Here is a 27,219-nt window from a genome sequence, read left to right on the forward strand (position 1 = left end):
GATATTCAGTGAGGCCACTTCAATCTCCTGAACAAATCTGAAGGTCTCCAAACCCAACATTTGTAAAATAGCTCAGTGCCATAGTTTATGCAATTTTACAGAGCACAGCAATTTTCTGTCTATAACTAGGATGATTTACAGTTTGACAGATTCATCCTCATTGTCCTAGGCTTCTATTTTTATTCTGAGTTATTACTCTTTGGTATCTGACAGTATATGAAGGATGAACAAGGAAGCTCCCAATTGGAACTTTCCTTTCTTTCTCTTATTTGTTCAAGAAAGATGAAGGTGTTGGATTTGATAGGTCTCTGGGCTTTACACCTCTCTTTGTTCATGTAATACAGCTACATTTTCACCTTCTGCTCTTCTGCCTTCCAGCTACTTTTAGCTAAGGCAATGAAAATACATCTGTACCACACAAAGAACAAGCGCTACTATTCTGTAATATTTTACACCAGCTTTTGAATATAAATATGTATCGACTGCAAAACAAACTTGTCATTTGGGAAGTAACTGAGGCATGAATTTAGCTAGGTTCTGCGATCCATATAAGAAATAACAGTCAGCCTGTTTAAAGTTATACACAGAATACAAGATGGATTCTAGAGCTGTTAAAAACTTATTTCTGCATGACCTGTTCTGGCTCTGACTCATTTTAGCTTGCCTCTATCTTTTAAAAATTATCCAGTGAGTTGTACTACCGATCTTCAGTTTTAAGTACAGTATATTATAAGCTAAAATGGACAAGGTTTTCAAAGTTGGTTTCTGTTTCATAGTTGAATGAAATAATATTCTCAGCAGTAGCTTGTTTCCAACTGTTGTGTTGTTTAATTTTCTTTAGGTTCCCCTTCATTTTCGTCATTTTCAGTACTTTTTTTTACAAAATCATTTTGGGGGCAATTATATATGTCACCCACAATAGATAATACAATTGTATGAGTCCAAGTAACACTAGCAGATGTATGAGATCTTAAGAGTTTCACTGCATTTCTGACATGCTGAAGATCACTGGCCTCGCTCTCGTAACATAGATGTGACCTTGTCACTCCCCCACCCCCCCCCCCCCCCCCCCTTAAAGAAGAAGCAAACAATATTCATTGATGAAAAATGGTCCAGGCATAATAGCTCCACCTAAACCTTACTGAAGAATGTATTCTAGTCCCAGTTTGTACTTCAATCTACGACAACAGAAATCTTTTGCCCTAAGATCGTCACACAAACCAAATTAAGATCTAATCCAATAAAACTGTCATCGGGGAATTTCAGAACTGCTGCTTTGCTGTCTGATTTGATTGATTCTCCATTAATTTGCATCTGGCCTCTTCACCGATCTGTATATTAACCAGAATAGAGGACCCAGAGCTTGGAGTAGAACAGCTTGATAAAATAAAGGTCATGTAAGAGTGCCACTGACCTTACTGTAACATCTGTAACATCCAGAATAGTCCATCTTGCACTTTAATTTGCTTCAAGATTGACTCTTCAAAGACTAGAGAAGCTAAAATTTCCTTTTTCCCTTTAGACTAATATACACAAGAAAGATTTCTTGATCGGAATTCATTGGAAATGGGAACGTTGCGAACTAAGTGCTTAGTTAAACCCATTAATCACATACAGGCAATTATCAAACTAATTTAGTTTTAGTTCCAAGTTAGTTTTGTCTGAAAATAACAAAACTGGCTCTCTGCCACTGTGCAGAACTCCAAGACACTGTGTGATGGGTGCCATGTTGTTGTTGTTGTTGACTTTAAACCACCATTTTAATATCCATCAGGGTATCACAGTTATAAGTAAACCTATTACTTCAGGCTGTGTAGATTTGGCACATCACATCTCAGAGTATTCTGAGGCACTATTTCAGTTTTTCTACTCGACAGTGAGAAGCTATTTCATGCCATTAAATAAATGTTAAAATTTTAATTTATAAGCATTTCTGTCGATGCTTTTGCACTCGCAAACTGCAATCCACAGGGTTTCAAGAAATAATAATAATGTAATAATAATAATCCTTGCATTTGATATAGCGCGTTATCACGTTTTCGAGACATCTCAAAGCGCTTCACAGAATATACTGTAAAGGGAATTGACTGTACAATTTGTAGGCGAAACACGGCAGCCAATTGCGCACAGCAGTGTCCCACGAACAGTCATGGATTGAGTGACCATATTATTATTATTATTTTTTGAAGGAATTATTACCCCTGGAAAATTGATCTGCCAATCGACTCACAACCGGGTTTCTACTTACTGATAGGTAAGCAGAGGCTTGTGGAGTAAGGAAACTTGCCCAACGTTTCACCCTGCCGGGAATCGAACCAAAGTCTCTTGCTTGCGAGGCGAGTGCTCTAACCACTGAGCTACAGGACTCTACAAGTCGATGGCTTTGCTAACGTAGCAAAAAACTTAAAATAAATTTGAATACCTGACCCAGCTAATTTTTTTAAAAATTCTTGGTGAATGCACTGCTAATACTCCAAATAGGTGTGGTATATTTTTCAGTACGGTTAAAACTGGAGAAGGGAATAGAAGGGCATGGGAGGAGACTGGATAGCAGGGATTGCGATTATTGGAGGCTTATGGGAACTCCACTTACAGAATACACAGTCTGCATTCTAGAGTAAATTCTGTGAAGCATTTTGATACAGTTGGACAATGTGATAAGGTCCTATGTTAAACACAAGGATTGTTATTAAACCCCAACATGGATTAATTGGATCAAATAGTCTGTTTTGATGTAGTGGATCCTATGTAGTTCTGTAACTGAGGTCAGGAAACATTTCTCCACACAGAGGGTTTAAAGATGTGGAATGCTCTGCCCCGGAAAACTGTAAAGGTGAAATCAATAGGGGATATTTAAAAGAAAGATAAAACAGACATTTGGATAGTAGAATTGTTAAGGGGCATGGCAAAAGGGTGCCACAAACTGTCCTTTCAGTAACATGAAAAACAAACATCTGATTTGATGTTTGAAACTGTATATGTAACTGAAGATGGGTGTTGAATTATTGTGGACCCAATATGATGCTGTGTTCTGCAAAACGTATAAATTAGGCTTTCCACATCACACTACTGCGTAGAGAGAAACAGCTTCTCTGAAGATACAAACACATTAATAATAGAAATGATTTGAGACTTAATAGCACGACAGGCTGAAGTGCTTGCCCTTCTTTTAACTTTGGGTCATTGGTTTGATTCTGGCTCTTGTCTGATAGGGGTCTTAATGGATGAAATTTCAGTCAGTCTGAACTGAGGACAGTGTGTACATGAATGTACAGCAATAAAAAAGAGATGGCATAATTCAGCACTAATTGACCAGTGCTAAGTTTAAGCACATTGAGAGTTGTTTTCCATTGAATGTTTGCAGCCTTTTAGGTCAGCTGGCATAAAATCAGTCAGAATAACAGTCGCAGATAAAAGCTGATTAGAAACTGCTGAGCAGTCCAGAATTTCTCAAGGCCTGGTAAGGTTAATGTGTCTTATCAAATTAAAATACAACACTAAATAAAGGATTAGTAAAGTGATTAGTACATATGAGAGTTGAAATTCCAGTACATAATTTATTGAGAGTTAAATGCCATTTTTTGGGGGGGGTTTGGGGGATGGATTTGCACCAGTTCAGTTGCGTTTAAATATTCCAGAGGAGATGTACATCTTCTCTAATACTGTTCAGCAAGTGGGAAGTGAAATGAAACGGTTAATCCCAACTTGCCATGCAAGGGGCCCACTGACAGGGTGGTTCAACCAGTCTCAACTAGGGAGAGGATCTTTTCTAGACTGGAGTTTAAAGTTATCCACCCTGCCTGGGAATCAGCATTGGATTAACTCTTGAGCATGTGTTGTTTTATTCTGAATTCAAAATAGCTCTGAACAGGGATGAAACTCCAAACACATTACATGCACTTTCAAAGGGTAAGTAAAGCAAGAGCTAAGGCTTGGAGTCCATAGTGGATCGAGTCACTGCTAGGATTCAACCATTTAAAATTGCATTGTTTGCAATTGCAATTGCAAGTTTCTGCTGTTTGTCCAACTTGGACCACCTCACCCTTTGTGGCTTTGGTTTACAGGATTAACAGAAGCTGAGTGGGAAGAATCCCTGCTCCCATTTCCAGTGAAAACAGCAGGTTGATGGCACTTGCAAAAATATCATTTAATTTCTTCTTGTTAGGAAGGGCAGGAAACATTGAAAATTATTGAGATGATTAATGTCAATAAAATCATTGTGCCCTCAGATTTCTTTGTCTCTACAAATCTTTATCAAATGAAGATGAAAAGACTGATATAAGCAGCCCCCAATGGGTAACCACAAAATGTTAATGGAAATAATGCTAGAATTACAACAATCAGAATTACTGTCAGAGTAATATAATACATGTAAAGTGCAGCAGTTCTATGGATGTTGAGGTTTGTTTTCTTCGACAAATGCTGATAAATGGTATTTGGTATAGCTTTTTCTTCCATCAGTTGTAAAGCAATGTCCAAGTCAGAGATACTTCAAGTCTGAAGTTGTTCAACTACAAAGTCGTTTGTAATTCAAATAGATCAGATGTAGCCATGGGGTCACTTGAGTAATTTATATTCTTAGTGCGATTCCAGTTATAGATGTCATTAACACTGAGGATTGTTTCTCTTTACCTCAGCCAACAAGACTGTGACGTACTTCATAGCTTTCTTGATGTTGCTTGAAGTCATTCACCTGTGCAGTCTGTTGCTCCCCTCCCACCTGACAGAAGGCTGCCATGGTACCATGGTTAAAAACAGCCACTTACACAGAAATTTTGGAAAATGTGCAATTGTTTTGAGCATGAGATGATGCCACAGGGTAGTTGAGAGGAAGACAATAGTTTCAAGCACTTTAGGTCTCACAGACAAAATGAGGGTTACATAGTCAGCAAAAGTGTTTCTGGGGGAAAGCTGACACCCACATAATCTGAACGTTGATCAACTTTTGAGATTCTGAGGTACGTTCAAAGTTATTCCTCAAGTTCCAACACACGGCAGGATACCAAGCCACCGTGGGAATCACAGGCACAGCAATGTATCACCAAGTGACTCAACACAATTTGAAGGAATTTCCCCAAATGTTTATCTGATCCAAACATTCTTTTTAAAGTGTTTAATAGTAATACCATCACATCTAAAAATATGACTTGGGAAGCTTTAGTTTCAGACGTTTTGAAGAGCTATCTTGTCACTAAGCTCTCTGTCTTGTCACTAAGTAGATTAGCTTGTCTCATCTTAAAACAGATTTTAAAAATGGCTTCTTATGGAAGCTTTGACTTTAAAGAAGAAACACTATGTTCCTAGATTGTCAATAATAATAATCCTTGCATTTGATATAGCGCTTTATCATGCTTGTTGAGACATCTTAAAACACTTCACAGAATATACTATAAAGTGAATTTAAATGTAAAGTCAAGTTATAGTAATTAAACTATTATCCATAGAACAATAATAAATGTTTTCCCTTGTCCATAACAACAACAACGAAATTACATTTGTATAGCGCCTTTCACATCGACAGGATGTCCCAAGGCACTGGACAGTCAGTGTTTCAGACCCGAGCTGGGGGTCAGGATGGGGGAGGGTGGAGAGCAGGGGTGAAGGAGGGTGATCAAAGGCACGGTCGAAGAGGAGGGTCTTGAGATGGGTTGTAAAGGAGGCAAGGGAGTGGGGGAGGTGGAGAGACTGCCAGATGGAGTTCCAGAGGATGGGGGCGGAGTGGCTGAAGGCTCGCCCGCCAATGGTGAGGCGGGAGAGCAATGCAAAAAATAAATAAACAAACCAAAAAAGGATAAATGCATAAAAAGGAATTGTTCTACCAATGTTCACACTTATATGGAGTTAGAACTGGCATTCCCATTGCTAGATTAGAAAACTGACATAATAGTCACTTTTGTGTGTGTGTGTGTATGGGGGTGGAAGGTGTCATTTGACTGCCAGCTGCTGAAATAGAGGAGTGTTTGTGAGGTCAGAGATTGGAAGCAGCACACACATGTTATAGGTAAATTAAGTAACACTTGTATTCCTTAACACATTCCTTGTGTTAATTCAGGAAACTAATGAATTAAGAAACATTGCAAATTTTTCCCCATTTTTCCTTAAGTGCTTTAACTCTTGTAATCGACTCAGTTACTGTTTTTCATTGTATGCAGGGTAAATGCAAAACACAGCTAAGAACAAAATCGCATCTTCAGGATTGCTTGGAGAAAATATCCAAAACATCCCAAATCTGTCCATCCGTCCGTTCACCCCCCACCCCCCCCCAACCCATCAATGGGAAGCAAGTGATATTTCCCCACAGATTACTAAAAAGAGTTTGTCCTCTTTATACCATGACCACTGTACAACAGTGCTGAATAATTACGCTATATTAATGTAACTATTAACAAAAGCGAAATAATTATTGGAAAAATGCAGAATAGATGCAGCATTAATTGGGATATTTAAAAGAGAGATGGAAGGATATTTGAATTAAATAGTGGAATGGGCTCAAATATTTGAATTGCCTCCTCATATGTTCCTTTGTCTGCTGTGTTTTAACAAAGGCATCAGGTGAGTTACCTTATAAAGTCCTTTCATTTTGAGAGTAATGTTAATGCCCAGATGCTTGAACCTATTTACATCCTTTAAGGGGCTTGAGCTCTTAAGGAACACATTTATATATGTACCGGAGCCCCACGTTGGCTTTTTAATGATACTGTGAAGGTAGAACAGACTGCTACTGAAAGAGACCTATTCCTAGCACAACTGCCTAATGACATCTCCACATTGTTTTAGCTCTCCGAAATTTTTGCCTTACCTCTCATAAGGTTGCTGTTTAGTGCCACATCTTTTGCTATGACAGAATTTCTTTCGTCACTCCACTCAAATTATTTTGTAAATGAGTGTTATTTTCAGTGGGGGAAAAAATAAAAATCTCTTTAAAAATGGAATCCCAAGTGGAATTAGTCAACCCTGTCAGTGCTTGCTTGTCCCCAACATGAATTTCAAGAGATGGCACTTTCTCTGCTTATGTTAGCTGCAAGGCATATTATTAGATTTACGTATTAAAATTATTTTGCTTATCTCTAAGCTACAACTCTGTAAAATTGCAGATTTGTCTTCCAGTGCTGTATCGGTCATATAGCACGGAGCCATTTACTGCTGCTAATTAGAAATATGTGCTGGAGCCCCAAGTCAGCTTTTTAGACATCTCCTGAAGGTAGAACAGCTTGCTGCAGAAACGGGTTCCGCAACTGCACTAGCACATAGCCTGTAAAATGGAATCTACATTTGCGTAATGAACTTTGCTTGGAGCCAAATTAATACAAATGTGTTTTGGGTTCATGGATATAAGACAAAACAATTCATCGGGGGAGCCCTGTTTGCAAACGCCTTCTGGAGTCTGAATGTTCTCAGACTACAATATATCCTGTGAAGCACATGGAGATGTGTGAAAAGTGCTATATTCAATGCAAGGCTTATTATTACAGTACATTGCTACACTCTCACCAAGCTTTTCTTGCATCATTTGAGCAATGCCATAGTACCAATATATTATACTCAGAATAAATTAGATTGTAAGAGAGATATAGATGAGGAAGAGCCTTCATCCAGTTCCATCACACCCTTCAAAAATACTCACCCTTTCCATTGAGCTCAAATGTTTCTTAATCCAGTCCAGTGTCCTGGCTTCCATCACCCTCCCTTGAAAACGATTCCAGTTATTGATTACTGTCAATGTAAAGATTTCTTTCTTAAAATTGCCCTTCACAACCCTAAACATGTACCCTCTTGTTTAGCTGCCATAATTATTTTCAGGTGCATGTCTAGCGATCTTTACATAATTTGAAGAAAATATAGAAGACTTCTGTAAATGGTATTTGTGTCAAAGAAGCTTGTGTCATTCTTTTTTTGTAGTGCAAAGTAATGTACTGTTTCTTTGCATTCATTTTCATAAATGAATGTTACATGAACCTATATAACGGTAGAATGACCTTTTGAATTACGTGTGTGACCTGAGCGTATTCTAGTGAGGTAATGTGATTGGAGATAAGCCTTCAAGTATCTTATCAAGTTTGAGCTGTTGAGGGCAAAGTGGCATACGTAATCACCTTTGAAATTGGTAATTCTCACAGCATCAACAATCCTCCAGATAATGTGGTCATTCACTTAATTACTATTTTCTGAGTGCAAATTGCCTGCCGTAGTCACTACACTTGTCAGCGATTACTTGTGAAGTGCTTTGAGATGTTTCAGATGTTTTGTGTAGGCACTATATCAAATGCAAGAAATATTGCATTATCTATGCCTGCATACATTTATTTCGCAGGGGCCTGGGTCTAACCCTGGCCATTGATAGCTGTGTTTCAGCTAGCAGAACTAGACTAAAAATGGGACTGTGCAAGTGCCGAATTAGCAGCACCTTTGTAAAGAAATTGGTCCTGTACGTTCAGACTAAATAGGCTCAAATTAAGTTATTATAAATAAAGCTGTAAAAAGCTGAAGTCAAAGGTATTGCTATATTTTTCTCTCTACAAAATCAACACTTCAACAGGGGTTTAAATTATCTTTTCATGTGAGCCCTCATATGCGTAGCTAACTTTGTGTGGGTTTCTTACAGATCTTCTTAAATATCATAAGCATATAAACCACAAAGAGAATATGTATGTGTTAAGCAGGGGTTTAAATAAAATATTCACGTTTTTCCTGGAATCAGCACTTGAAGCCTTGTTTGTCTGCTCCAAAACTCATAATTGTTGATATGAAGTTAATCTTTTATGAAAATATTTAGTGCTTGCAAACATATTAATGAGCTGTAAATCAGTAGTTTCAAAGACAATTAAAATGTCAATTTTTAAATTCACAGCGGGATTGGTTTAAATATGTTTATTTGGAAAATGCGATGTGTCTCACACACTTTAGCATATTAAGATTTTTCACCTTATTTAGTTTTTCATGCAGGATATTTATCTGAAGAAATAACATATCAAGCCAATGAGCATTCCTTAGTTGGAAGTGAGCAATGATTACTATCAAGATTCTTCAATAAGGTAGCTGGAAATATGTCACGCCGATTTGTGGGAACTCGTCTCTGAATATAGTTATTATGATTATAATATAGTTTGTGTTGGACTGGAGTTCCTGCATGACCTATTCAAGATTACATTATTAAAGATTCCTATTAGACATTGCTATATATTCGACCTCAATGTTTAAATAAAGTAAAATGTGATCTTTTCGGACAGGTGAGATCTATTAAAACCAACAGAAAGTTAAATGAGTGAAATGTGTTCAACTTACTTAGCATCTGATAGTTAGATCATAAATATTCTTTCTCACTTTTTGTGTTGAGTTTTTTCCTCATGTATGGCAGCACCTCACTATTTGAATTCACTGGTGCTTAGTGTAAGGGGAACATTTCCAATCCAAAAACAAAAGCTACATTTTATTTAAAATTTTTACTTTTCCCCAAATTATTAAAAAAAACGGTTGGCACATGTAGAAACCTATGACCATGCTCAAGAGTTTTTAAACCATTCCGAGAGCTCGCATTCCTTGTGTCTGGAATGGAATGTTCATTCTCCCTGTGCACGGTTCACCTAATTCCGGAAAGCATTAGGTGTAGTTTGACGAGAACCAAGAGTGGGGGACCTCAGAGTGCGCATTGGGGCATTACCTAAACACTGTCAATCTTAGTGCTGTTTGTCCAGTTAGGACCACTCTGCCCGTGGCTGCTCTGGCGAGCAGGGTTGCAGGAGGTGAGTGGGAAGAATCCCTGACCTTTCCAAGTCTGTCTCCAAATCCTGATGACAAGCCAGGTTGTTTATCATCAGCCGTGCCTTGCATTGCTACAGGCTTGTCTAGCTCAGGAACGGACTACAAAGAATGCCACCGTGAGTTGACTTCATTCCAATATTCTGTTGCTAAGCACATCATCTTGAAACCATCTCAGTCCCAAGGACACTTTGCTTACTCTTCCCCTTCCCACTGAGGAATATTACAAACTAATGGTATATTTAATACATATTTTTTTATGAAAGAAAACATCTTGACCTTGACACCTGATCAGTTTTCTAAAACAGTAGGTGATTGGAACCTGTTAAATACACTTTGCCATTTAGGTTCCTTTTTTTCTGTTCTCATCTAAAATATAGTAAATTTGTGTTATAAACCATTTTACTAAACATTGATAAAATGAAGACATCATGGTCAATCTGCTTTACCTGGCATGTTTGGTTAAAGTGTTGGCAATTGTTTGATTGTTTCAAGCTTTAGTTCTGTAACATCAGTTCAAATGTGACAAGAAGAATATCTCATTGACAGTGATGCTTTGTCAGATACACTATGAAGATTTGTTTGAAAGGCCACATTTCCTTGCAATTTCAGAATGTGAGGCACTGGTAGATTAGATTTAACATTATGTTGTTGCAACTGCCAAAGTGACGTCATTGATAAGATTATTGTTTGCTACGACAATAACAACTTGCATTTACATCATGTCCTTCACGAGGGTAGCATGGAGTTTGACACCAAGCCAGAGAGAAAGACGAGGTAGCCAATGAGGGGAAACACAAAATTAGGGCGGTGGGTCAAGTAGGAGTTGAACCAGGAGAGTGGTCCCACCCAGGTGGATGAGGTAGGAGAGGTGATCAAGGAGGACTGTGTTTATGTATTTCCAACATGATGCCACTGCAATGGGATTAGAAATAGCATAAAATAGTAATGGGCAATATGGTCAACATGCATTATAATACCACACAAGTGTTACAAGACATACCCTTAAATAATGTTTGTTTTGTACTTCTGAATTTGCTATTGGGATATATTTAATTTACATTTACTCTCTTTATAATGTGTTCTACTTCAAACTGTGATGCGAAGCACTATCTCAATCTTGTTTTAAAATACACGTTCCAATGCATGGTATGAAGGAAATTGTGCGACACAACAAAATACAAAGCAGTGTGAATCTTTCTGCTAAGTGATCTTAGTAAAATAACTGTTACCATCACTGGTAAGCTTAAATTACAGCTGTGATACCGAACTGTTGCTTCAAACATTGACATCACAGGTTATGGTATTACTGAAAAGGTTTGCATTCTATATATAAATGAATATTTATATTATATTCTGAAAAAGCAGAAGCTGAGCAATTATTCTTGTGCATAAGTGACCATTGTGGCTGTTTAATCTTCAACTTTAGATAGTCAGGAGGTGATAAGTCAGGACCAGTTCTGGTTGCCGCAGTACAAAAAGGATATTGGAGAAATTGAGAAGATACAGAGGAGCGCAACCAAAATAATTGAGGGAATGGAAGGACTGGACTATGAGGAGCAACTAAGTAAAGTGGGCTTGTTCATGCTGGAAAAGAGAAGATTGAGAGATAACATGATTGCTATCATTAAGATTCTAAAGGGGCAAGACAATATAGATCATGACACGTTGTTTCAGCTTATCCAGAATAGTAGAACCAGAGGACACGGTCTGCGATTGAAGGGGATTAAATTCAGAACGAATCTACTTAAACACTATTTCAGTGAGCAAGTAGTTAACCTGTGGAACAGGCTCCCTAGAGAGATGGTTGAAGCAGGAAGTGTTGATTCTTTCAAACACAAATTAGATAGTTTTCTTTTCGGAAATAACGTTATGGGATGTAGTACATAGGTAGTTCGGGAAATGTGTATGCGACCATCAGGAAGCTGGAAGGCAAACTAGATGGACCTTGGTCTTTTTTTGTCTAGCATTTCTTATGTTCTTATGATAAGCAAATATTTTTATTTTGAAACACATCAACACATTATTGAGAAATTGTTGTAAATAATTGAGTTCATCTTTCATATTTTTCCCTTAAGGGAATGCCTATGGACTTCCTCATGAAAGCACAATATATAACACCCAGCAGTATGGGGTTGAGACATTTTTATGTCAAAACATATCTAGGACCTCAACCTACCTTGAAATGAATGTGTTTGGAATTCACTTTAGCATTTGCTGATTCAGTAAATGATTCAGTAAATGTGACTTGAAAGTACAGTGTTTCTTGGGTCTAGTTGCTGGTGATCCTGTGAAATTGCATGGGAAAATTTGGAGCACTGACTGTAAAAAAAAAGAAATGTAATAATAATCATTGCATTTGATATAGCACCTTATCATGTCTTCGCAACGTATCAAAGCGCTTCACAGAATAATAATAATTCTTGCATTTGATATAGCACTTTTCATGTCTTCTAGACATCTCAAAGTGCTTCACAGAATAGACTGTAAAGTGAATTGACTGTATATTTGTGGGCAAAACGCGGCAGCCAATTGCACACAGCAGTGTCCCACAAAGTCGTGGATTGAGTGACCAATTTATTATTATTATTTTTTGAAGGAATTATTATCCTTGGAAAAGCAATCGACCAACAACCGGGTTCCTACTTACTGCTGCATGTAGAGTAAGGAAACTTGCCCAACGTTTCACCCTGTACACTAATCAACACACGTGGAAGAATGATTAACCTAATTGGTACATTTCTGAGATGTTGCACTTTAAAACACATTGCCCATATTTACAATATGTCTTGTTGTGAATAATTAATGGCAGACTCCTTGACTCACATTCTAACAGATTGGGTCGTCCTGGCGTCGATTGCTACTGCCAGCATGACAGCGGGGCAGCAGTACTGCAGCTTCAGTTCCTGATCAATGAGGTACGTTTAGAATCCCTGCCTGCAATAGAATTACATATATCTTTCAGTTTGTATTGAGGTTTGGTTCAAATCAATTACAACACTTTGATGCTTCTAAATTGAAATAGTTCAGAGGTTTATCAAAACGTTTAAGGTTTTTAATTTTTTTTTAAACTGCTCTTTCGAAATCCTTGCTTTTCGTCTCACATTTGTTTCTTCCCAGTGGCCACCCTTCTCCTGCAGCCCTTTTATAAACCAGAGCAATGGATCTGTTTGCCTCAATCATTTCTCAAAATGGCTATTAATAGCGCCGATTGTCTAGGAGGAGTCAATCCTGCTGGTTGAGGTCACCATCTTTATTCCACTCTTGTGCCATGAAATGCTGCACTGTGACAAGTTGCTCCATGTAAAGGCTGTTTTTCTTTAAAAATTTCTGTTACTCAGCATAATTGTATTTGGAAAGACTGAGTGTCAGATGGCTTTGGGACTTTAATCTAGGATCATCTTTGAAATCCAGCAGCATCACTCAAACTATTGTGCTGTGTAAACAGTAATGTATAAATGGTTAGAACATTTTTTTTAAAAAGCTCAACAAAGGGCTGCAACAGAATAGGTTTCAGTCCTCTTTACTGTTACGGGGGCTGGGGCAGGTCCTCCTAGTACTGCCTCCTAGGGGTCAACGAGCCACAGCTGATGCTCAGAAAGAGGCTTTGTGTGGAGTAAAGAGCAAAAGGATGATAATGAATAATAATATGCATTTTGTACATGTACTGTGTCCCCAGGTGAATGGGACAACATTAATATCTTGCTCCTGTGTGGTTAATTGTGTGTAAAGGAAAATTGAAGGACAAATTTGTGTGCAGATCTATAATCTTCCAGTGGTACACAACACATCAATTCAAATAAAAACACAAAAGCATGTTGCTGCTCTTATATCTCTTCTGCTTCAATTTCCCAGTTGCATTCTGCACAAAATTCAGTCCATTTCGTACCTGGAGTGCATTAAAAGTTTATAAAATATCTGTTTTTGTGGATTTGAACACAAGCATGCAACACGCCAGACCGTAGAAGTAGCATTGGGGATTGGTGGCAGCAAACTCAGAATTGCATGAGGTTCACTCCTTTTGAAAAAAAAGCCCCAAATGAGTGACCTCTAAAATATTAGCATGATAGAAATCTGATGGTAAATGAGATCTATTCTGTTTCATTGAACAGCTTCACCTATAGCTCTGTTAATTTCACCAGATATATCTTTTTAATCTTAATTTAATGCACATTTAAGCTTATCTTTAAATGCATTTCTTGTGATTCCAAGCAGTTCTCATTCTTCCAGGCAATCAAATTAAAAATCAGAAAAGACAATTTTGTGCATAAGATGGCATTTATACATTTTTGTGTCAATGCTATTGCTACCACTAATGGATCTTCTTGGTAATGCCAAGAAGTGGTTTGTCGAAACAATAGTTCCTTACAGTTCACTGGCTTAGGTTTTAAATTCTAATTTTTAGAATTAAAATTAGAATTTAAACATACTTATGGCATGCTTTCAATGCAGTGGTCATAATGGAGCAGGGGGATAAATCATCTCATATGATTCTAATATTTGAAGAGGTCATTTCCCAGCTAAGATCAGTAAATGAAAAACAGAAATTGATCAAGTAACACAGCTACTATTCAGGAGCATGCAGAGTTTTTGTAGTTTTCTCTATTTGAAAGTGAAAATGAAAAAGCGGTAGTGTAGAATTGTTGGGGGCTAAGGTGGGAGTTGATAAAGTTACTTTCTGTTTTTATTTGAACCACAGTTCTTTTTGGGGATTCCCCTCTTCCCTTTAAAACAAATAATTTGTTAAAATGCCTTAGAACTGTCAGCAAAATGTTTAACTTAAAAAGATAAGTTACTGCTACAAAGAGAAAAATTGCTGTGACAGAGGGAATAACGATTCTTTTTCACTGCTGGTTAGACGATAATCACCCCAGAGGATAAAATGATATTTACTGTTCAGAAACTGTGTAAATCAGAACCTTGTTAGTAATATGCTTGAATCATGTGTCCATCTGGGATATATGTTCCCAATATTTGAAAGCAAGCTTACATAAACATTTGGTAAATTCAATATTGAAAATATAAAGAAACAAACAGTTAAGTTTTTTGGAAAGGATAAAGATTAAATTCAGGCCTTTAATTTTGAAGGCCAATTTTCCAGACTATATAATAATATGCTATACATTAGAATACATTAAAATATACAGCACAGAAACAGGCCATTCGGCCCAACTGGTCTATGCCGGTGTTTATGCTCCACATGAGCCTCCTCCTGCCCTTCCTCAACTAAGCCTTCAAGCTTCCCCTTAAATACATCTATGCTATTTGCCTCAACAACTCCTTGTGTTAGCATATTCCACATTCCTATTACTCTCTGTGTAAAGAAATTTCTTCTAACTTCCCTATTTGATCTATTTGTGACTATTTTATATTCTGAGTGTAAGATCATTTTCCAGAATTCCACACATTCTTAAGACTTTTTTAAATCAGTGGGCTGAAACCTAAAACCATGAGTGTTTCAGGTCCTAATGTGCTAAGCCTTTTTAGTATAAACAGTTTTTGTTGCTTCAAAACCTCGCCTCCGAGGAATGTTTCCTCCTGTGGAGAGGAGAAGAATCATTTAATCATAATGCACTTTCTTTTCCATCTCTCTGCAGGGAGCATTGGTAAGTGTGTGTGCAGATGACACACTCCATCTATGGAATCTTCGACAAAAGCGGCCAGCAATCCTTCATTCTCTCAAATTCAATCGAGAACGGTAAGGAGACATTCATGTTATTTTATTTCTCTGACACGGTGCAACAGGATAAAATGCTAAATGTTGCATTTGCAAATGCAGTCTATTCTGTCTCATGGTTTATGGATTTATAAAATATATATATAATACTAGCTGTACCTGTTGCAGCTTCGCTTGCAACCAAAGGATCCAATATGGAATGTAGACTGACAGACATTTGCCTGGGAGAACTCGTGGGAGGACTCATTTTGGCCGTGCTGTTCTTTGAGTGGGCAACTCATTTTGGCGCGTTGTTGTAGTCCTTTCAACAGTGAAGTACAGCCGCACTGTTCTTTGTTCTTCAGTTTCATTTAATGGGCCTTCTCTCTTTTGTCTAGCATTTTTACTTATCCTTAAAAGGTTTGATTTTCGCTTAGGCATCTTCATAATGATAAATATAAGTGTATCATTTATAATCACTGGGACGTCTTCCCAACGTTAAAGGCGCTTTAAAAATATAATTTTGTTGTTGTTGCCGCGGCTTAGCTTCATCTGTGTTCTTTACTTTGTTCCCACTTGGCTACGTGCGTGCTCTGTGACGCAGGATGCCACAGCGCCACTTTGACTCGGCGGTCACCAGGTGTACTTGCAGTGGAAAACGCAAAACTGAAAAATATTTTAGGTTATCACTCATGAACGATAGGAGATACCCGAAAACAAATATGCCCATGTCACTCCCAGTAAAAGACCTATCCGATGAGGTCTCTGTGTCAATCAGTTATTGAGCTCCTTATTGAAGCACAGACAGACAGACATCGGAGTCCTGTAGCTCAGTGGTTAGAGCACTCGCTTTGCAAGCGAGAGACCTGAGTTCAATTCCAGGCAGAGGGCGAAACCTTGGGCAAGTTTCCTTACTCCACGCGCCTAATAATAATCCCTCCAAAAAAAAAACAATAATAAATTGGTCATTTTCAATCTACAACTGTTTGTGGGAAATTGCTGTGCGCAATTGGCTGCCGCGTTCGCCCACAAATATACAGTCAATTCACTTTACAGTGTGTCCTGTGAAGCGCTTTGGGATGTCCCCCCGACGTGAAAAGCGCTATATCAAATGCAAGGATTATTATTATTGTCATTTTATTAATATAGAAGATATGTATATTGTGCATATCATGCTTTTACACTACTCTCGTGCATTTACTGCCTAAAAAAACTGCTTTTAAATTTTATTTTCTTCCCTGGCTAAAATACCAGACCTCCATCACATCTACTTTTCATCTGTCCTTTACAAGTTGCTGAAGGGCTTATCTTATCAAGCTCTCCATTGTAAAGTTCATGTTTGAGAAATCACAGGTGATAACTTAAACCTTAAACCGTGGAGCACACAGCACGTTGTTGCGATACTGACAACTACAACCAAAGATTCATGCTATGCTTCACAATGAGGAAAGGAACTGGTTCAACAGCCCAGCGGAGGGGCATTGATGTGACAATAAGAAAGGAGACTCGCATAAGCGCTGTCATGATGTTGATTTCAAAAACATTTTAAAGGAACTGCTGTAGTTGCTTTTCCCTATCGAGAACATGGGCTTATTTCTAAATCATGTGAAAGATTTTTTCATTCAACAAGTTTAGGAAAGGCCACGCGTTTTTTTTTACTTTTAAGATAACAGGGACATTCAATATATAATTATCACCAATACCAATATCAGGAATAATCATCAATTGATTGAAAATTGAGTTCCAAACCTTTCTTTCATTAACTAGAACTGCTGATTATTATGCCCATGAATGTCATTAAGATCGCTCCAAATACAGTAGAGCACTGCTTATCCACACACCAGATAACCATGTATTGTGTTAACTACATTAGGGCTGTGATGTGGGAATGAATTGCTGTTGAAATGTTAGCGTTGTAATGCAGCACAAAGCCAAAATGGTCAGCATAATATAACTTCCTGAGGTCTGTGGATACATACAGCAAGAAGCACAGCTGATTCCATTTCCTGTAGGTATTGCACATGTTTAACACTAATCTTATCTAATGTCCAATATTTTATTCCATAAAAACCCCATTACAGAGTATCCCCACTTTAAAAGGGTGTTCCCTAATAATTGGGTTTTAATGGAATAAGATATAGCATAATACTTGATATTAGTGTCCTTTAGAAGTATAATTCTCATGGAAACACCATCACCTCCATGAAACCCACCACCTGCTGCCTCGATCCCCTCCCCACCAACTTACTGGTCACCCAGCTCTCCCTCCTCTGCCCACTACTGGCTGACGTCATCAACCAGTCCCTCTCCTCCGGATCAGTCCCTGCCTCCCTCAAAACTGCTGTCATCACCCCCCCCCCCCTCCTGAAAAAAACCCTGGATCCCTCAAACCCCAGCCACTACTGCCCTATTTTTAACCTGCTCTTCCTCTCAAAAGTTCTAGAACGTGTTGTTGCCAATCAACTTCGCTCACACCTCTTCTCCCACTCCCTCTTCAAACCCCTCCAGTCCGGTTTTCGCCTGCCCACAGTACAGAGACTGTGCTTGTGAAAGTCACAAACGACATCCTCTCTATCTGTGACCAGGGCTCCCTCTGCCTCCTTGTCCTCCTGGACCTCTCCGCCGTGTTCGACACGGTCGATCACGCCATCCTCCTCCACCGCCTTTCCTCCTTCGTCCACCTCAGTGGGACCGCACTCACCTGGTTCGAGTCCTACCTCACAAACCGCCAGCAGTACATCTACACAAACGGCTTCTCCTCCCGCTCTCACTCGGTCACCTGCGGGGTACCCAAAGGATCCATCCTTGGCCCCCTCCTCTTTATGATATATATGCTCCCTCTTGGGGATGTCATCCGCAGATATGGGGTACATTTCCACATGAATGCAGATGACACCCAACTCTATTTTTCCAACTCTCTTTGCGACCCCCAGTCCCCTGATGGCCTGTCAGCCTGCCTGTCAGATCTCAGGGACTGGATGAGCGCAAATTTCCTTCAGCTGAACGTTGACAAGACGGAAGCCATACTCTTTGGCTCTCGTCAACGTCTAAAATCTCACGGCTCTCACCTCCTCCACCTACCCGACCTCCCCCTAAAACTCTCCGAACCCGTACCCAAGCTAAGCGTCAGGTTCGACCCCCAATTATCCTTCCTCCCCCACATCCAGTCCCTTACCAGCACCGCTTTCTTCCACCTCCGATGCATTGCCCGTCTCCGCCTATATCTCCCCCCAAAAGCCCCTGCAACCCTGGTCCATGCCTTTGTCACCTTTCGGCTGGACTACTCTAACGCCCTCCTCGCCAGTCTCCCATCCACTACCATCCATAAAATCCAAATCATTCAAAACACTGCGGTCCACATTCTCACCCGCACGAAACTCCGCTCCCCGATTACCCCAGTCCTTGCCAGACTGCACTGGCTGCCTATTCCAGAGAGGATCGACTTCAAGATCCTCACCCTTGTATTCAAATCCCTGCACTCCTCTGCACCCCCCTACCTCTCTGACCTCCTCTCTCCTCAAAACAATACCCGTTGCCTTCGTTCCTCCGGGTCTGGCCTCCTCCTCATCCCCCGAGTTCTCCGTTCCACCCTCGGCAGCCGTGCTTTCAACCACTATGCCCCGAGGCTCTGGAACTCCCTTCCTCACTCCCTTCGCCTCGCTCCCTCCCTTCCTATTTTCGGGTCTTTGCTGAAGACCTTTCTTTTCGACCGCGCCTTTGATCACCTTCCTCCCCATCCCCCTGGCTCAGTCCCGGATTCCGGGGTCTGGATGTGTAGGTTCATTCTGAAAAAAATGATAAATGTAGTAATTAATTTCATTTTTGAATTTTATTATGTTCCATCAGCTATTATACAGGGGGACCAAAAAGACGTGATACCATTATAATGTCTAATAAGTCCTAAAGAAAGGATTTTTTTTAGATAATAGGGTAGATTTTTTGGTCACCCTGTATTAATAATATTTAGAAATATAATACACTATTTAAAGCAGTCAGTCTCTTTTGCTTATTTAATTAATAACCTGTCAATATTCTGTGTTTATCTCCTAATCTGTATCCCTCCTCTCCAGAACATGTTAACTCATGCTGGGTTATAGTTCCAATGGGTGTCATTCACTTTCCAGTAGCTTCTTCGTGAGCATTGAGAATGGCGTCAGCAGACTATGACTTCAGGCAGCATTACAGTCAAAGTCAAATCTAATTTTGTCCTCATTCAACCTCCCAACCACATGTGCTTCATTCTAGTGCAGATGGTGATCAGCAATTCTATCCTATTTTCCCCACCCTAACCCAGTGGTACTGAGTCCAATGCAAGCCTCCCTCCCAACTGCTTTCTTGCCTCAATATATTTTGACTTCCATTCAACTTATAGTCACACGTTTAATTAAAGTACATATTTACCAGCTGCACTTCCAGCATAATTGACTAATAACCTCATTTAGAAAATGTGGAACTCCAGAGAAGTGGTTGTTCTGAGCAGCAATTTGAAGGAATGATTTCAAGGTCATGAAGAAATAAGACAGTGACGTTTATTCTTCACTTGCTATTTGTCAACAGAAAAACTTTTTTTAGAAAAACGTTGTGGCCAAAAGAAAAAAGCGTCATGTCCTCTAGCCTTCAGATGTCGAGGGAGACCTACCCCCTTCACACACCCCACACACTTTTAGACCATTACTTTGTTTTCCAGAAAGTGTTAACTGTATGAGGCAGGAGTTAAGGAAAGTTGCAGCTCTGAAGGAGAAAGAAACGGAGGGGAGGAAATGGACCAAGGGAAACAATGAAACCTGAAGGACAGTGAGCATAAAGTTAGAAGAATAGGTGAGGGCAAAAGTGACTGCAGTCAATAATGGGTGTAGGGCTGTGGGTGAGCTAGAACAACAACAACTTGCATTTCTGTAGCGCTCTTCACTCGGGGTGGTGTCCCAGACCGCATTACAGTGGCGGAGTTTGACACCAAGCCAGGGGGAGAAAGAGTGGGGAGGTGACCGTATGCACAATCAAAAAGGAAGGTCTTTAGGCGGAATTTGAAAGTTGGGAGGGAGGGGGCAAAGCAGAGGGATTGAGTGAGAGAGTTCCAGAGTTTTGGAGCATAGTGGCTGAAGGCACGACCATTGGTAGTGGAGCGAAGGGGATGAGGGACAGACAGGAGGCCTGAGCCAGCCAAGTGGAGGCAGCGGGTGGTAAAATGGCAAAGGCAATGAGGGAACAATAGGCAAAATAGGCAAAAGAAAGGGATCTCAGCAAGTGTGTGTGGAGAAAGAAGTAGAAAAACGTTTCCTGCCCCCTGCTTCTGATGCTCGTCCTGACTCTGTGTGTGCTCTGCTCCCTAGTTCTGTTTTCTTTAGGGCCGTTTGTTTTTATTGCAGTAGGTGGCAACCCTACATCCTGTTAAAAGGGTAAGATAGTGTCAGGGATTATTGCCAGCAATAATGTTCATTTATGAAAATCCAAAAGTCATCACAAACAGAGCATGTACCTTGAAATGAAAAAGTTGTCACATTGTTGTTTGCTACGAATGTAGACCCTCTCTGCTGTGTTGACGCATTAATTTTACAGTGACTGCAATACTTACATTAGAAGCTGAATTGCTTCAGGGTTCATGTTGCATGTATTTGTGTTTCACGGTGCACTTTTTGAAAGCATCCCATGGCTTTACATTTTATGAAATGACTATGGAAGCTCATCCCCATGGGATCTGAATCTGTTTGATATAAACATATTAGCTTGAGCATACCGGCTCCACAGCTATTGGTAGCCCAGAGGATCAGTGCGATTCATGCTTTGGTCACAATATTCCAGGGAAAAATTTATTTTTATTTAAAAATCCATTATGCTAGTCTCATAGGTCATAAACATTTGTTTAGATAACATTAAAAGACTTGTAAAACTAGAAAGTTGTGGATATCTAGTGGTCAAACTGTTATTAAAATGGCTGGCAGAAAAAAGAGGGGAACAAGAGGCAACAACAACTTGGTTTATATAGCGCCTCTCATGCAGAGTAGCGTCCCAAGTGCTTAAAGGCAGAGGGAAGACACCGAATAATATATGTACTATACTACAATACAAAATTACATATATATAGCGTCTTTCACGTCAGAAGGACGTCTCGGGTATACTGCTGATTTATGCAAGCAAAACAAACAGAAAAAGCTATGTCAAAAAAGGAACTACTTATACACAGAGTGGGAGAAGTGGAAACCATATTGTTGTATTTTGCGGTATTTTAATGCAAGTATTGAATTGTTTTTNGGTGAATCTGTGCCTTCCTAGTGGATAATAATAATTTGGTCACTCAACCCACAACAGTTTGTGGGACACTGCTGTGTTCAATTGGCTGCCACATTTTGCCCACAAAATATTCAGTCAATTCACTTACAGTATATTCTGTGAAGTGCTTTGAGGTATTTCAAAGATATGATAAGCCTCTATATTAAATGCAAGGATTATTATTATAGTTTTCAAAAGGATACTAAATATTTAAGATCAATCTAAATTCTATTTTTAGAGTATGTTCTCTCAGCTCCTTCTTGCAGACTTGAACTGTGAACCATGAATCTTTTATTTTAGTACACAGGAGAGAGCTATGAGAATACAATCTACAAATACGAGTAAAATCCTCCATTGAAACATATGCATGCTATCATTAAATCCAAAAGAATAAGGTTACAGCAGAATTATGGTTCATGATACAATAATTTCTCAGAGCGGTTGCATAAAAAAGGATGGGGCAAGACCTGCATATATCTATATTTCTAAAATTAATGACCTGACTGGAGTATTTGCTAAACAGTTTCAAATATTTGAGTTGTGCAAGGTCTTCACCATGTTCATGAAAAACGTGTCAAAGAATACATTATGGAAGCACATATTATGCAGAGATTGGCAAATAGAACATTAAGAAGATAATTCCAAAATGCCTCAACTCCACAATGTTTAACATAATCTCAAATAAGACTATTTGGATAATAAAAGATAGGAAGATAATGCAAAGCTATGAATTAGTGTCAATTCACATTTTGTTATGATTTTTAATGTACTGTATTGTCAGATATTTTTGTTCTGTCATCACAAACCCTAATTAGCTGTTGTGGACGAATTTATCCAGTATCCAGTAATCTGGTAGATTTTCAGATTGATATAACCATAATCTTCTTAAAAATTGTGTCAAGATTAGAGCAATGAGGCTTCCACACACTTAATTTCTGATCTGTCTTGGCATCTGGAACAATGTTGAATTGAGAGAAAGCCCCAAAGATTGAGAGGGAACATCTAAAGCCTTCAGTAGCCTGATTGTGGCTGGTTTGAGCCCCAATGGCAAACTTTGCAAAAGTTTCCATAGAGCTCATTTATAGTCACATCTGACAACAGTCTATTATGTGCATTCCTTATTACATGAAATTGTATTTTGTCATGTGAAAATAATATAAATGTGCAGCAGTTTTCTATTCATTTGCTTTAAGTAAAATTGGGATTAGTAATTATCATGTTTGACAATGTTATGCAAAAAAAATTAAGCAATTCAGTCTGAAGGTCACATTATTCCGTCTCCTCAGGAATTAAAATTCGGCAAATATAATAAAAAAAATTGAGTCGGTTGTCATGCTTGTGTGCTCGAGGATTTTGTGATTGATGATTCAAGCCATTTGAGTGCATCGTGAATGCATGCTTGCTTGCCAAGACGTGCGTTTGCATTCTACATAATAAGGAAATTGTAGATGCTTGGGTCTCTGTTCTACTATTGGCGATGTGCCCAGTGGATGGCATCATACCAGCTCAAATACGATTGAGTCATTAGCACCACAAGTAATATGTTAAACTAATGCCAATCCAAGAAAATATTTTGATGGAAATATTAACAAGCTCTGAAGGGGATGACATCTTATGAAATAAATTAAAGAATTTCTGGAAGTCGGTCATTTTTATTTTGAAAAGTCATGCAATGCAGAAGATTTTCATTTGTGAACTTCATTCCTAGTTCTCCTTATTCTAATCCTGGGATTAAACTATGTCCCCAAAGCCTAGAAAAAATCAATACGCAAATGTAAGTATGCTGATTTGTGTTTAACAGAGATAAACAACATGTAAAACGGATATTACTAATTTGGATCCTGTTTTCTTTGATTGGTATTTTCTATTTTGAGGTAACATTTTGAACAATTGATGATTAGTGGATTGTCTGTTCTTCCCAATTGCAGTTTTGCACTTAAAATAAGTCTATGGTCGATGCATGATTTCAACCTTTAGACAGGCATCAGAACATGGATTCTTTTTTCCATTTTTCTTTTATTATTTTAACTTCTATTTCTGTATTAAATATACAATTCTATCTTTTAAAACCCCTGTTATTTAAAAACAAATGGTTGCTTGCATTCAAACCTTCTGAATCCTGGTTCTAATTTTAGAGATTGCAGCATTGATTGAGTGAAAATTGGCTCCGTTTCAGCCATTCGAGATCTAAAACAAGAATAAAAAATTGCATTTATCCAGTGCCTTTCATTTTGGAAGAATGTCCCAAGGTACTGGTCAAGGTACAGTCAAGGGTATTCACCCGAGCTGGGGGTTGAAATTAAGAGGGGTAGAGGTCAAGGGGGTGGAGAGGAAGGATGACTGAAGGCACGGTGAAGGAGTAAGGTTTTGAGACGAGCTTTGGTGAGGGGGCAAGGTGAAGGGATTCCGAGATGGAGTTCCAGATGGTGGAGGTAGAAAGGCTGAAGGCCCCACCGCTGATGGTGGACAGGGCAGGGCGAGGGACATGGAATAAGTCAGTGTCCGTTGAATTAAGGGAATCGGCAAGTTGATAAGTTTTTAGCAGGTTGCAGAGGTAGGGAGCTGCAAACCATGGCGGGCTTTAGAAGTTAGGCCGATGATTTTAAACTCGATCCTCTGGGAGGCAGTGAAGCCAAACAAGAATGGAGGTGATCAGGACCCGAGCTGCAGAGTTCTGAATGATCTGCACCTTGCGGAGTTGGAAAGTCCGTTGAGCGGGGAGTTAGCATGGTCAAGCCTGGACGTGATGAAAACATGGATGAGGGTCTCTTTGGCCTAAGGGGAGCAGTAGTTGTAGAGGTGGGCAATGTTGCAGAGGTGGGGGAAGGCAGAAGAAGTCATGGCACAGATACCACATTGGAGAGGTTCATACAGGGAGTGGCACGAAAAGAAAAATCGAAGCTGGGAAGCAACGACTCATTCCATGACTTTGGAAAGAAAAGGAAGTTTGGAGATGGGATAGTAGTTAGATAGGTCAAGGGAAGGTTTTTTTAAGGGCTGAGGTGATGACTGCTATTATTAAGGAGCTGGGAACAGTGCCAGTGGACAGAGAGAGGTTAACTACAGTAGAAGTGTAAATTGATTTCCAGCCAAAAGATACTGATTGCCTTTTTTTAAAGGTGGACTGATGTGTGACTCTTCAATAACAAAATGTACAAATCCAGAGCTGACAAGGGAAACTGCATGTAGAATCTCTATCACAATGCTAACCATAGGTCTTAATGAGACTCATTTACAATCATCTCCTCAGTCTGGCTGTCACCCAAATTCCATTTTAGAGCAATGGCTAACTTAATCTGCAGACTGTCTGTGCTCCCCTCTCATGACCCAACTGTACATCGCCTTGGGACGTCCTCCCGACGTGAAAGGCGCTCTATAAATGGAATCTTGTTTTTAGTTAACATATGTGAAGCCCTAAATATTATTTTGAGCCCCTATATATTTTACCCTTAAGTACCAATTATTTGCATAAAGTAGACTTAAAATAAAACTAGGCAAAGATAGTTTTGTTTTACATAGCCCCATGTGCACTGTTATTACAGTAGAGCCCTGTTTATCCACGTGTCATTTATTCACAAGTCTGTTCATCCACATCTGATGCAAAAGTTGGGTGCGAGGTTGCTAGGAAATTTCTGAGCATGCAATTTAGTGATCATGACAACCTTGCGCGCAAGATCACACATGCACACAGCAGCATTTTTTGACATCTCTATAATTTTATTGGCTGGGTAATTGGCTCTCTACTGTATTGGTTTGTGATTGAATGATGGCAGGTTTGCAGCAGAGATGCAAGCAAACTAGAATGTTATACAACCCTGGTTCCTGAACTCATGACCATTTGGCTAGCTGGAAGAAAAACATGGTGTTGCATGTGACACTCTGGTACTGTGCTACAGCCTACTTGTAACACAGCATACCAATTTGATATTTAACTCTTAAAATTCTATTAAGTAAAAATTATTTGTTTAACCTATTTGTTTGTCATACTGAAGGAGCAATTATTAAAAACCCACTGATAGAAAAAAAATATTTAAAAACTTTGCTTTTTAATACCTTTGCCCCCAACTTAATTTCCTTCCCTCCTGAAAATGCTGGCTGCCTTCTGACAGTTTTCCAAGTATTTTCCTGTGGAACAAGACATTGAAAATCAGCAGATGTTTTAATAATAATAATAATCTTTGCATTTGGTCAAGAAGTCTCAAAGTGCTTCACAGGATGAACTGTAAAGTGTATTGACTGTATTTTGTGGGCAAAACGTGGCAGCCAGTTTCAGCACAGCAGTGTCCCACAAACAGCTATGGAGTGATTGATCAATTTTAGTTTCAATGGTGGGGGAGCATCGCAGGCATGCCCATCCTATTTGAATCAAACATCGGTACATGTGCACTTCACCAGAGAGGGATGCTGAGAATGGTTGTTGTGTTCCTCCACCCACACACCCCCCTCCCGCATCTGTTAACTCTTTAGATTGAATCTGGGACCTTCCAATTCTGTTATAGCTGTTTCACTATACAATACTTACCAACACTATACTTACTAATAAAATTGCTGGGAGTTGTTTTAAACAAAGTTTAGGTTAGGCTAGATAATGTGCAGTTGACATTTATTTGACATGACATTTATTTTGAAAACCTATTACAACATCCAAGAATAATTTCAACCAAAATATTTTAAATTATTTATCATTCTATTTAGTGTGATAATCTCTACAGAACTGCAGCAAGCAAAATAAACAATATATCTGTAGCTATCTCCTTTTCATGAAGCAAATTTGATCATATCAGTCAGTTTTCATTATTCAAAAGAGAATGCAATTTTTCTAGTGAGTCGGAATGAGTACAAATCTAAGTTTAAAATCTCAAGTTTTTGCAAATTCACAGAGTTTAAGTAAAAGTACAGAGAAAGTGAGGTTTGCTAAGTTCAGCAATGAATTTAATTTTTTTCGATAGCGCAATGGAAACTCGGTGCTGCATCAGAGAAAGTGAAATCAATTGCAGTTTTTGAGATGTGACTCGGGAAATGGGAGGTGATTCCAATTCCTGTTTTAAATACAACTACAGAAAATCCACAATTAACACTACAAGAAGTGACTTTCTGGGTAAATTACAATTAGGAGTATCAGTGGAATTTTGTGAGCTTAGACATGACTCATATTCCAGTATCGTTCCACAGACAGCAACAGTCCTCTAGTATTTCAACCAAATGGCTTTTTTATGTGTCAGCCTGAACAGTGAGTGTCAGGGTAATATTTAACTGCAGGGGCTCATGCCAAATCTTGTTCTCGGAGGGCATTTCTCACATGCACATTTGTAGCAGCAGTTATTGGACAGCAATTGGGAACATGAATCCTGACCTATTGTTTAACCTTCGAGTCTTGATTTTGAGGAGGAATTCGAAACCGATCAGTGAACCAACTTGGGATTTTGCAGTTATCCTTTGAGGCATTGTGCAATGGAACTTTCATTATATTTTTCCCACAAAATATTCTACTCATATTAAAGGTAAATTGGGCAGTTTTCCCTCCTGTATTATATGTCTAC

The 27,219-nt window shown here is 39.0% G+C and overlaps 1 protein-coding gene across 4 annotated transcripts in view; it reads left to right on the forward strand.

Annotated features, from left to right (window-relative positions):
* The window catches only part of stxbp5l (syntaxin binding protein 5L), a 191,449-nt gene that overhangs the window by 53,721 nt on the left and 110,509 nt on the right, over window positions 1–27,219 (forward strand). For all 4 annotated transcript variants that reach the window (XM_007908718.2, XM_042334522.1, XM_042334520.1 and 1 more), the window contains 2 exons: window positions 12,593–12,674; window positions 15,354–15,454. In XM_007908718.2, coding sequence (XP_007906909.2) covers window positions 12,593–12,674; window positions 15,354–15,454 — 183 coding nt within the window. The remainder of the gene's footprint in view (window positions 1–12,592; window positions 12,675–15,353; window positions 15,455–27,219) is intronic.

Source organism: Callorhinchus milii, unplaced genomic scaffold, assembly GCF_018977255.1.
Source record: "Callorhinchus milii isolate IMCB2004 unplaced genomic scaffold, IMCB_Cmil_1.0 Scaffold4, whole genome shotgun sequence".
Lineage (NCBI taxonomy): Eukaryota > Metazoa > Chordata > Chondrichthyes > Chimaeriformes > Callorhinchidae > Callorhinchus > Callorhinchus milii.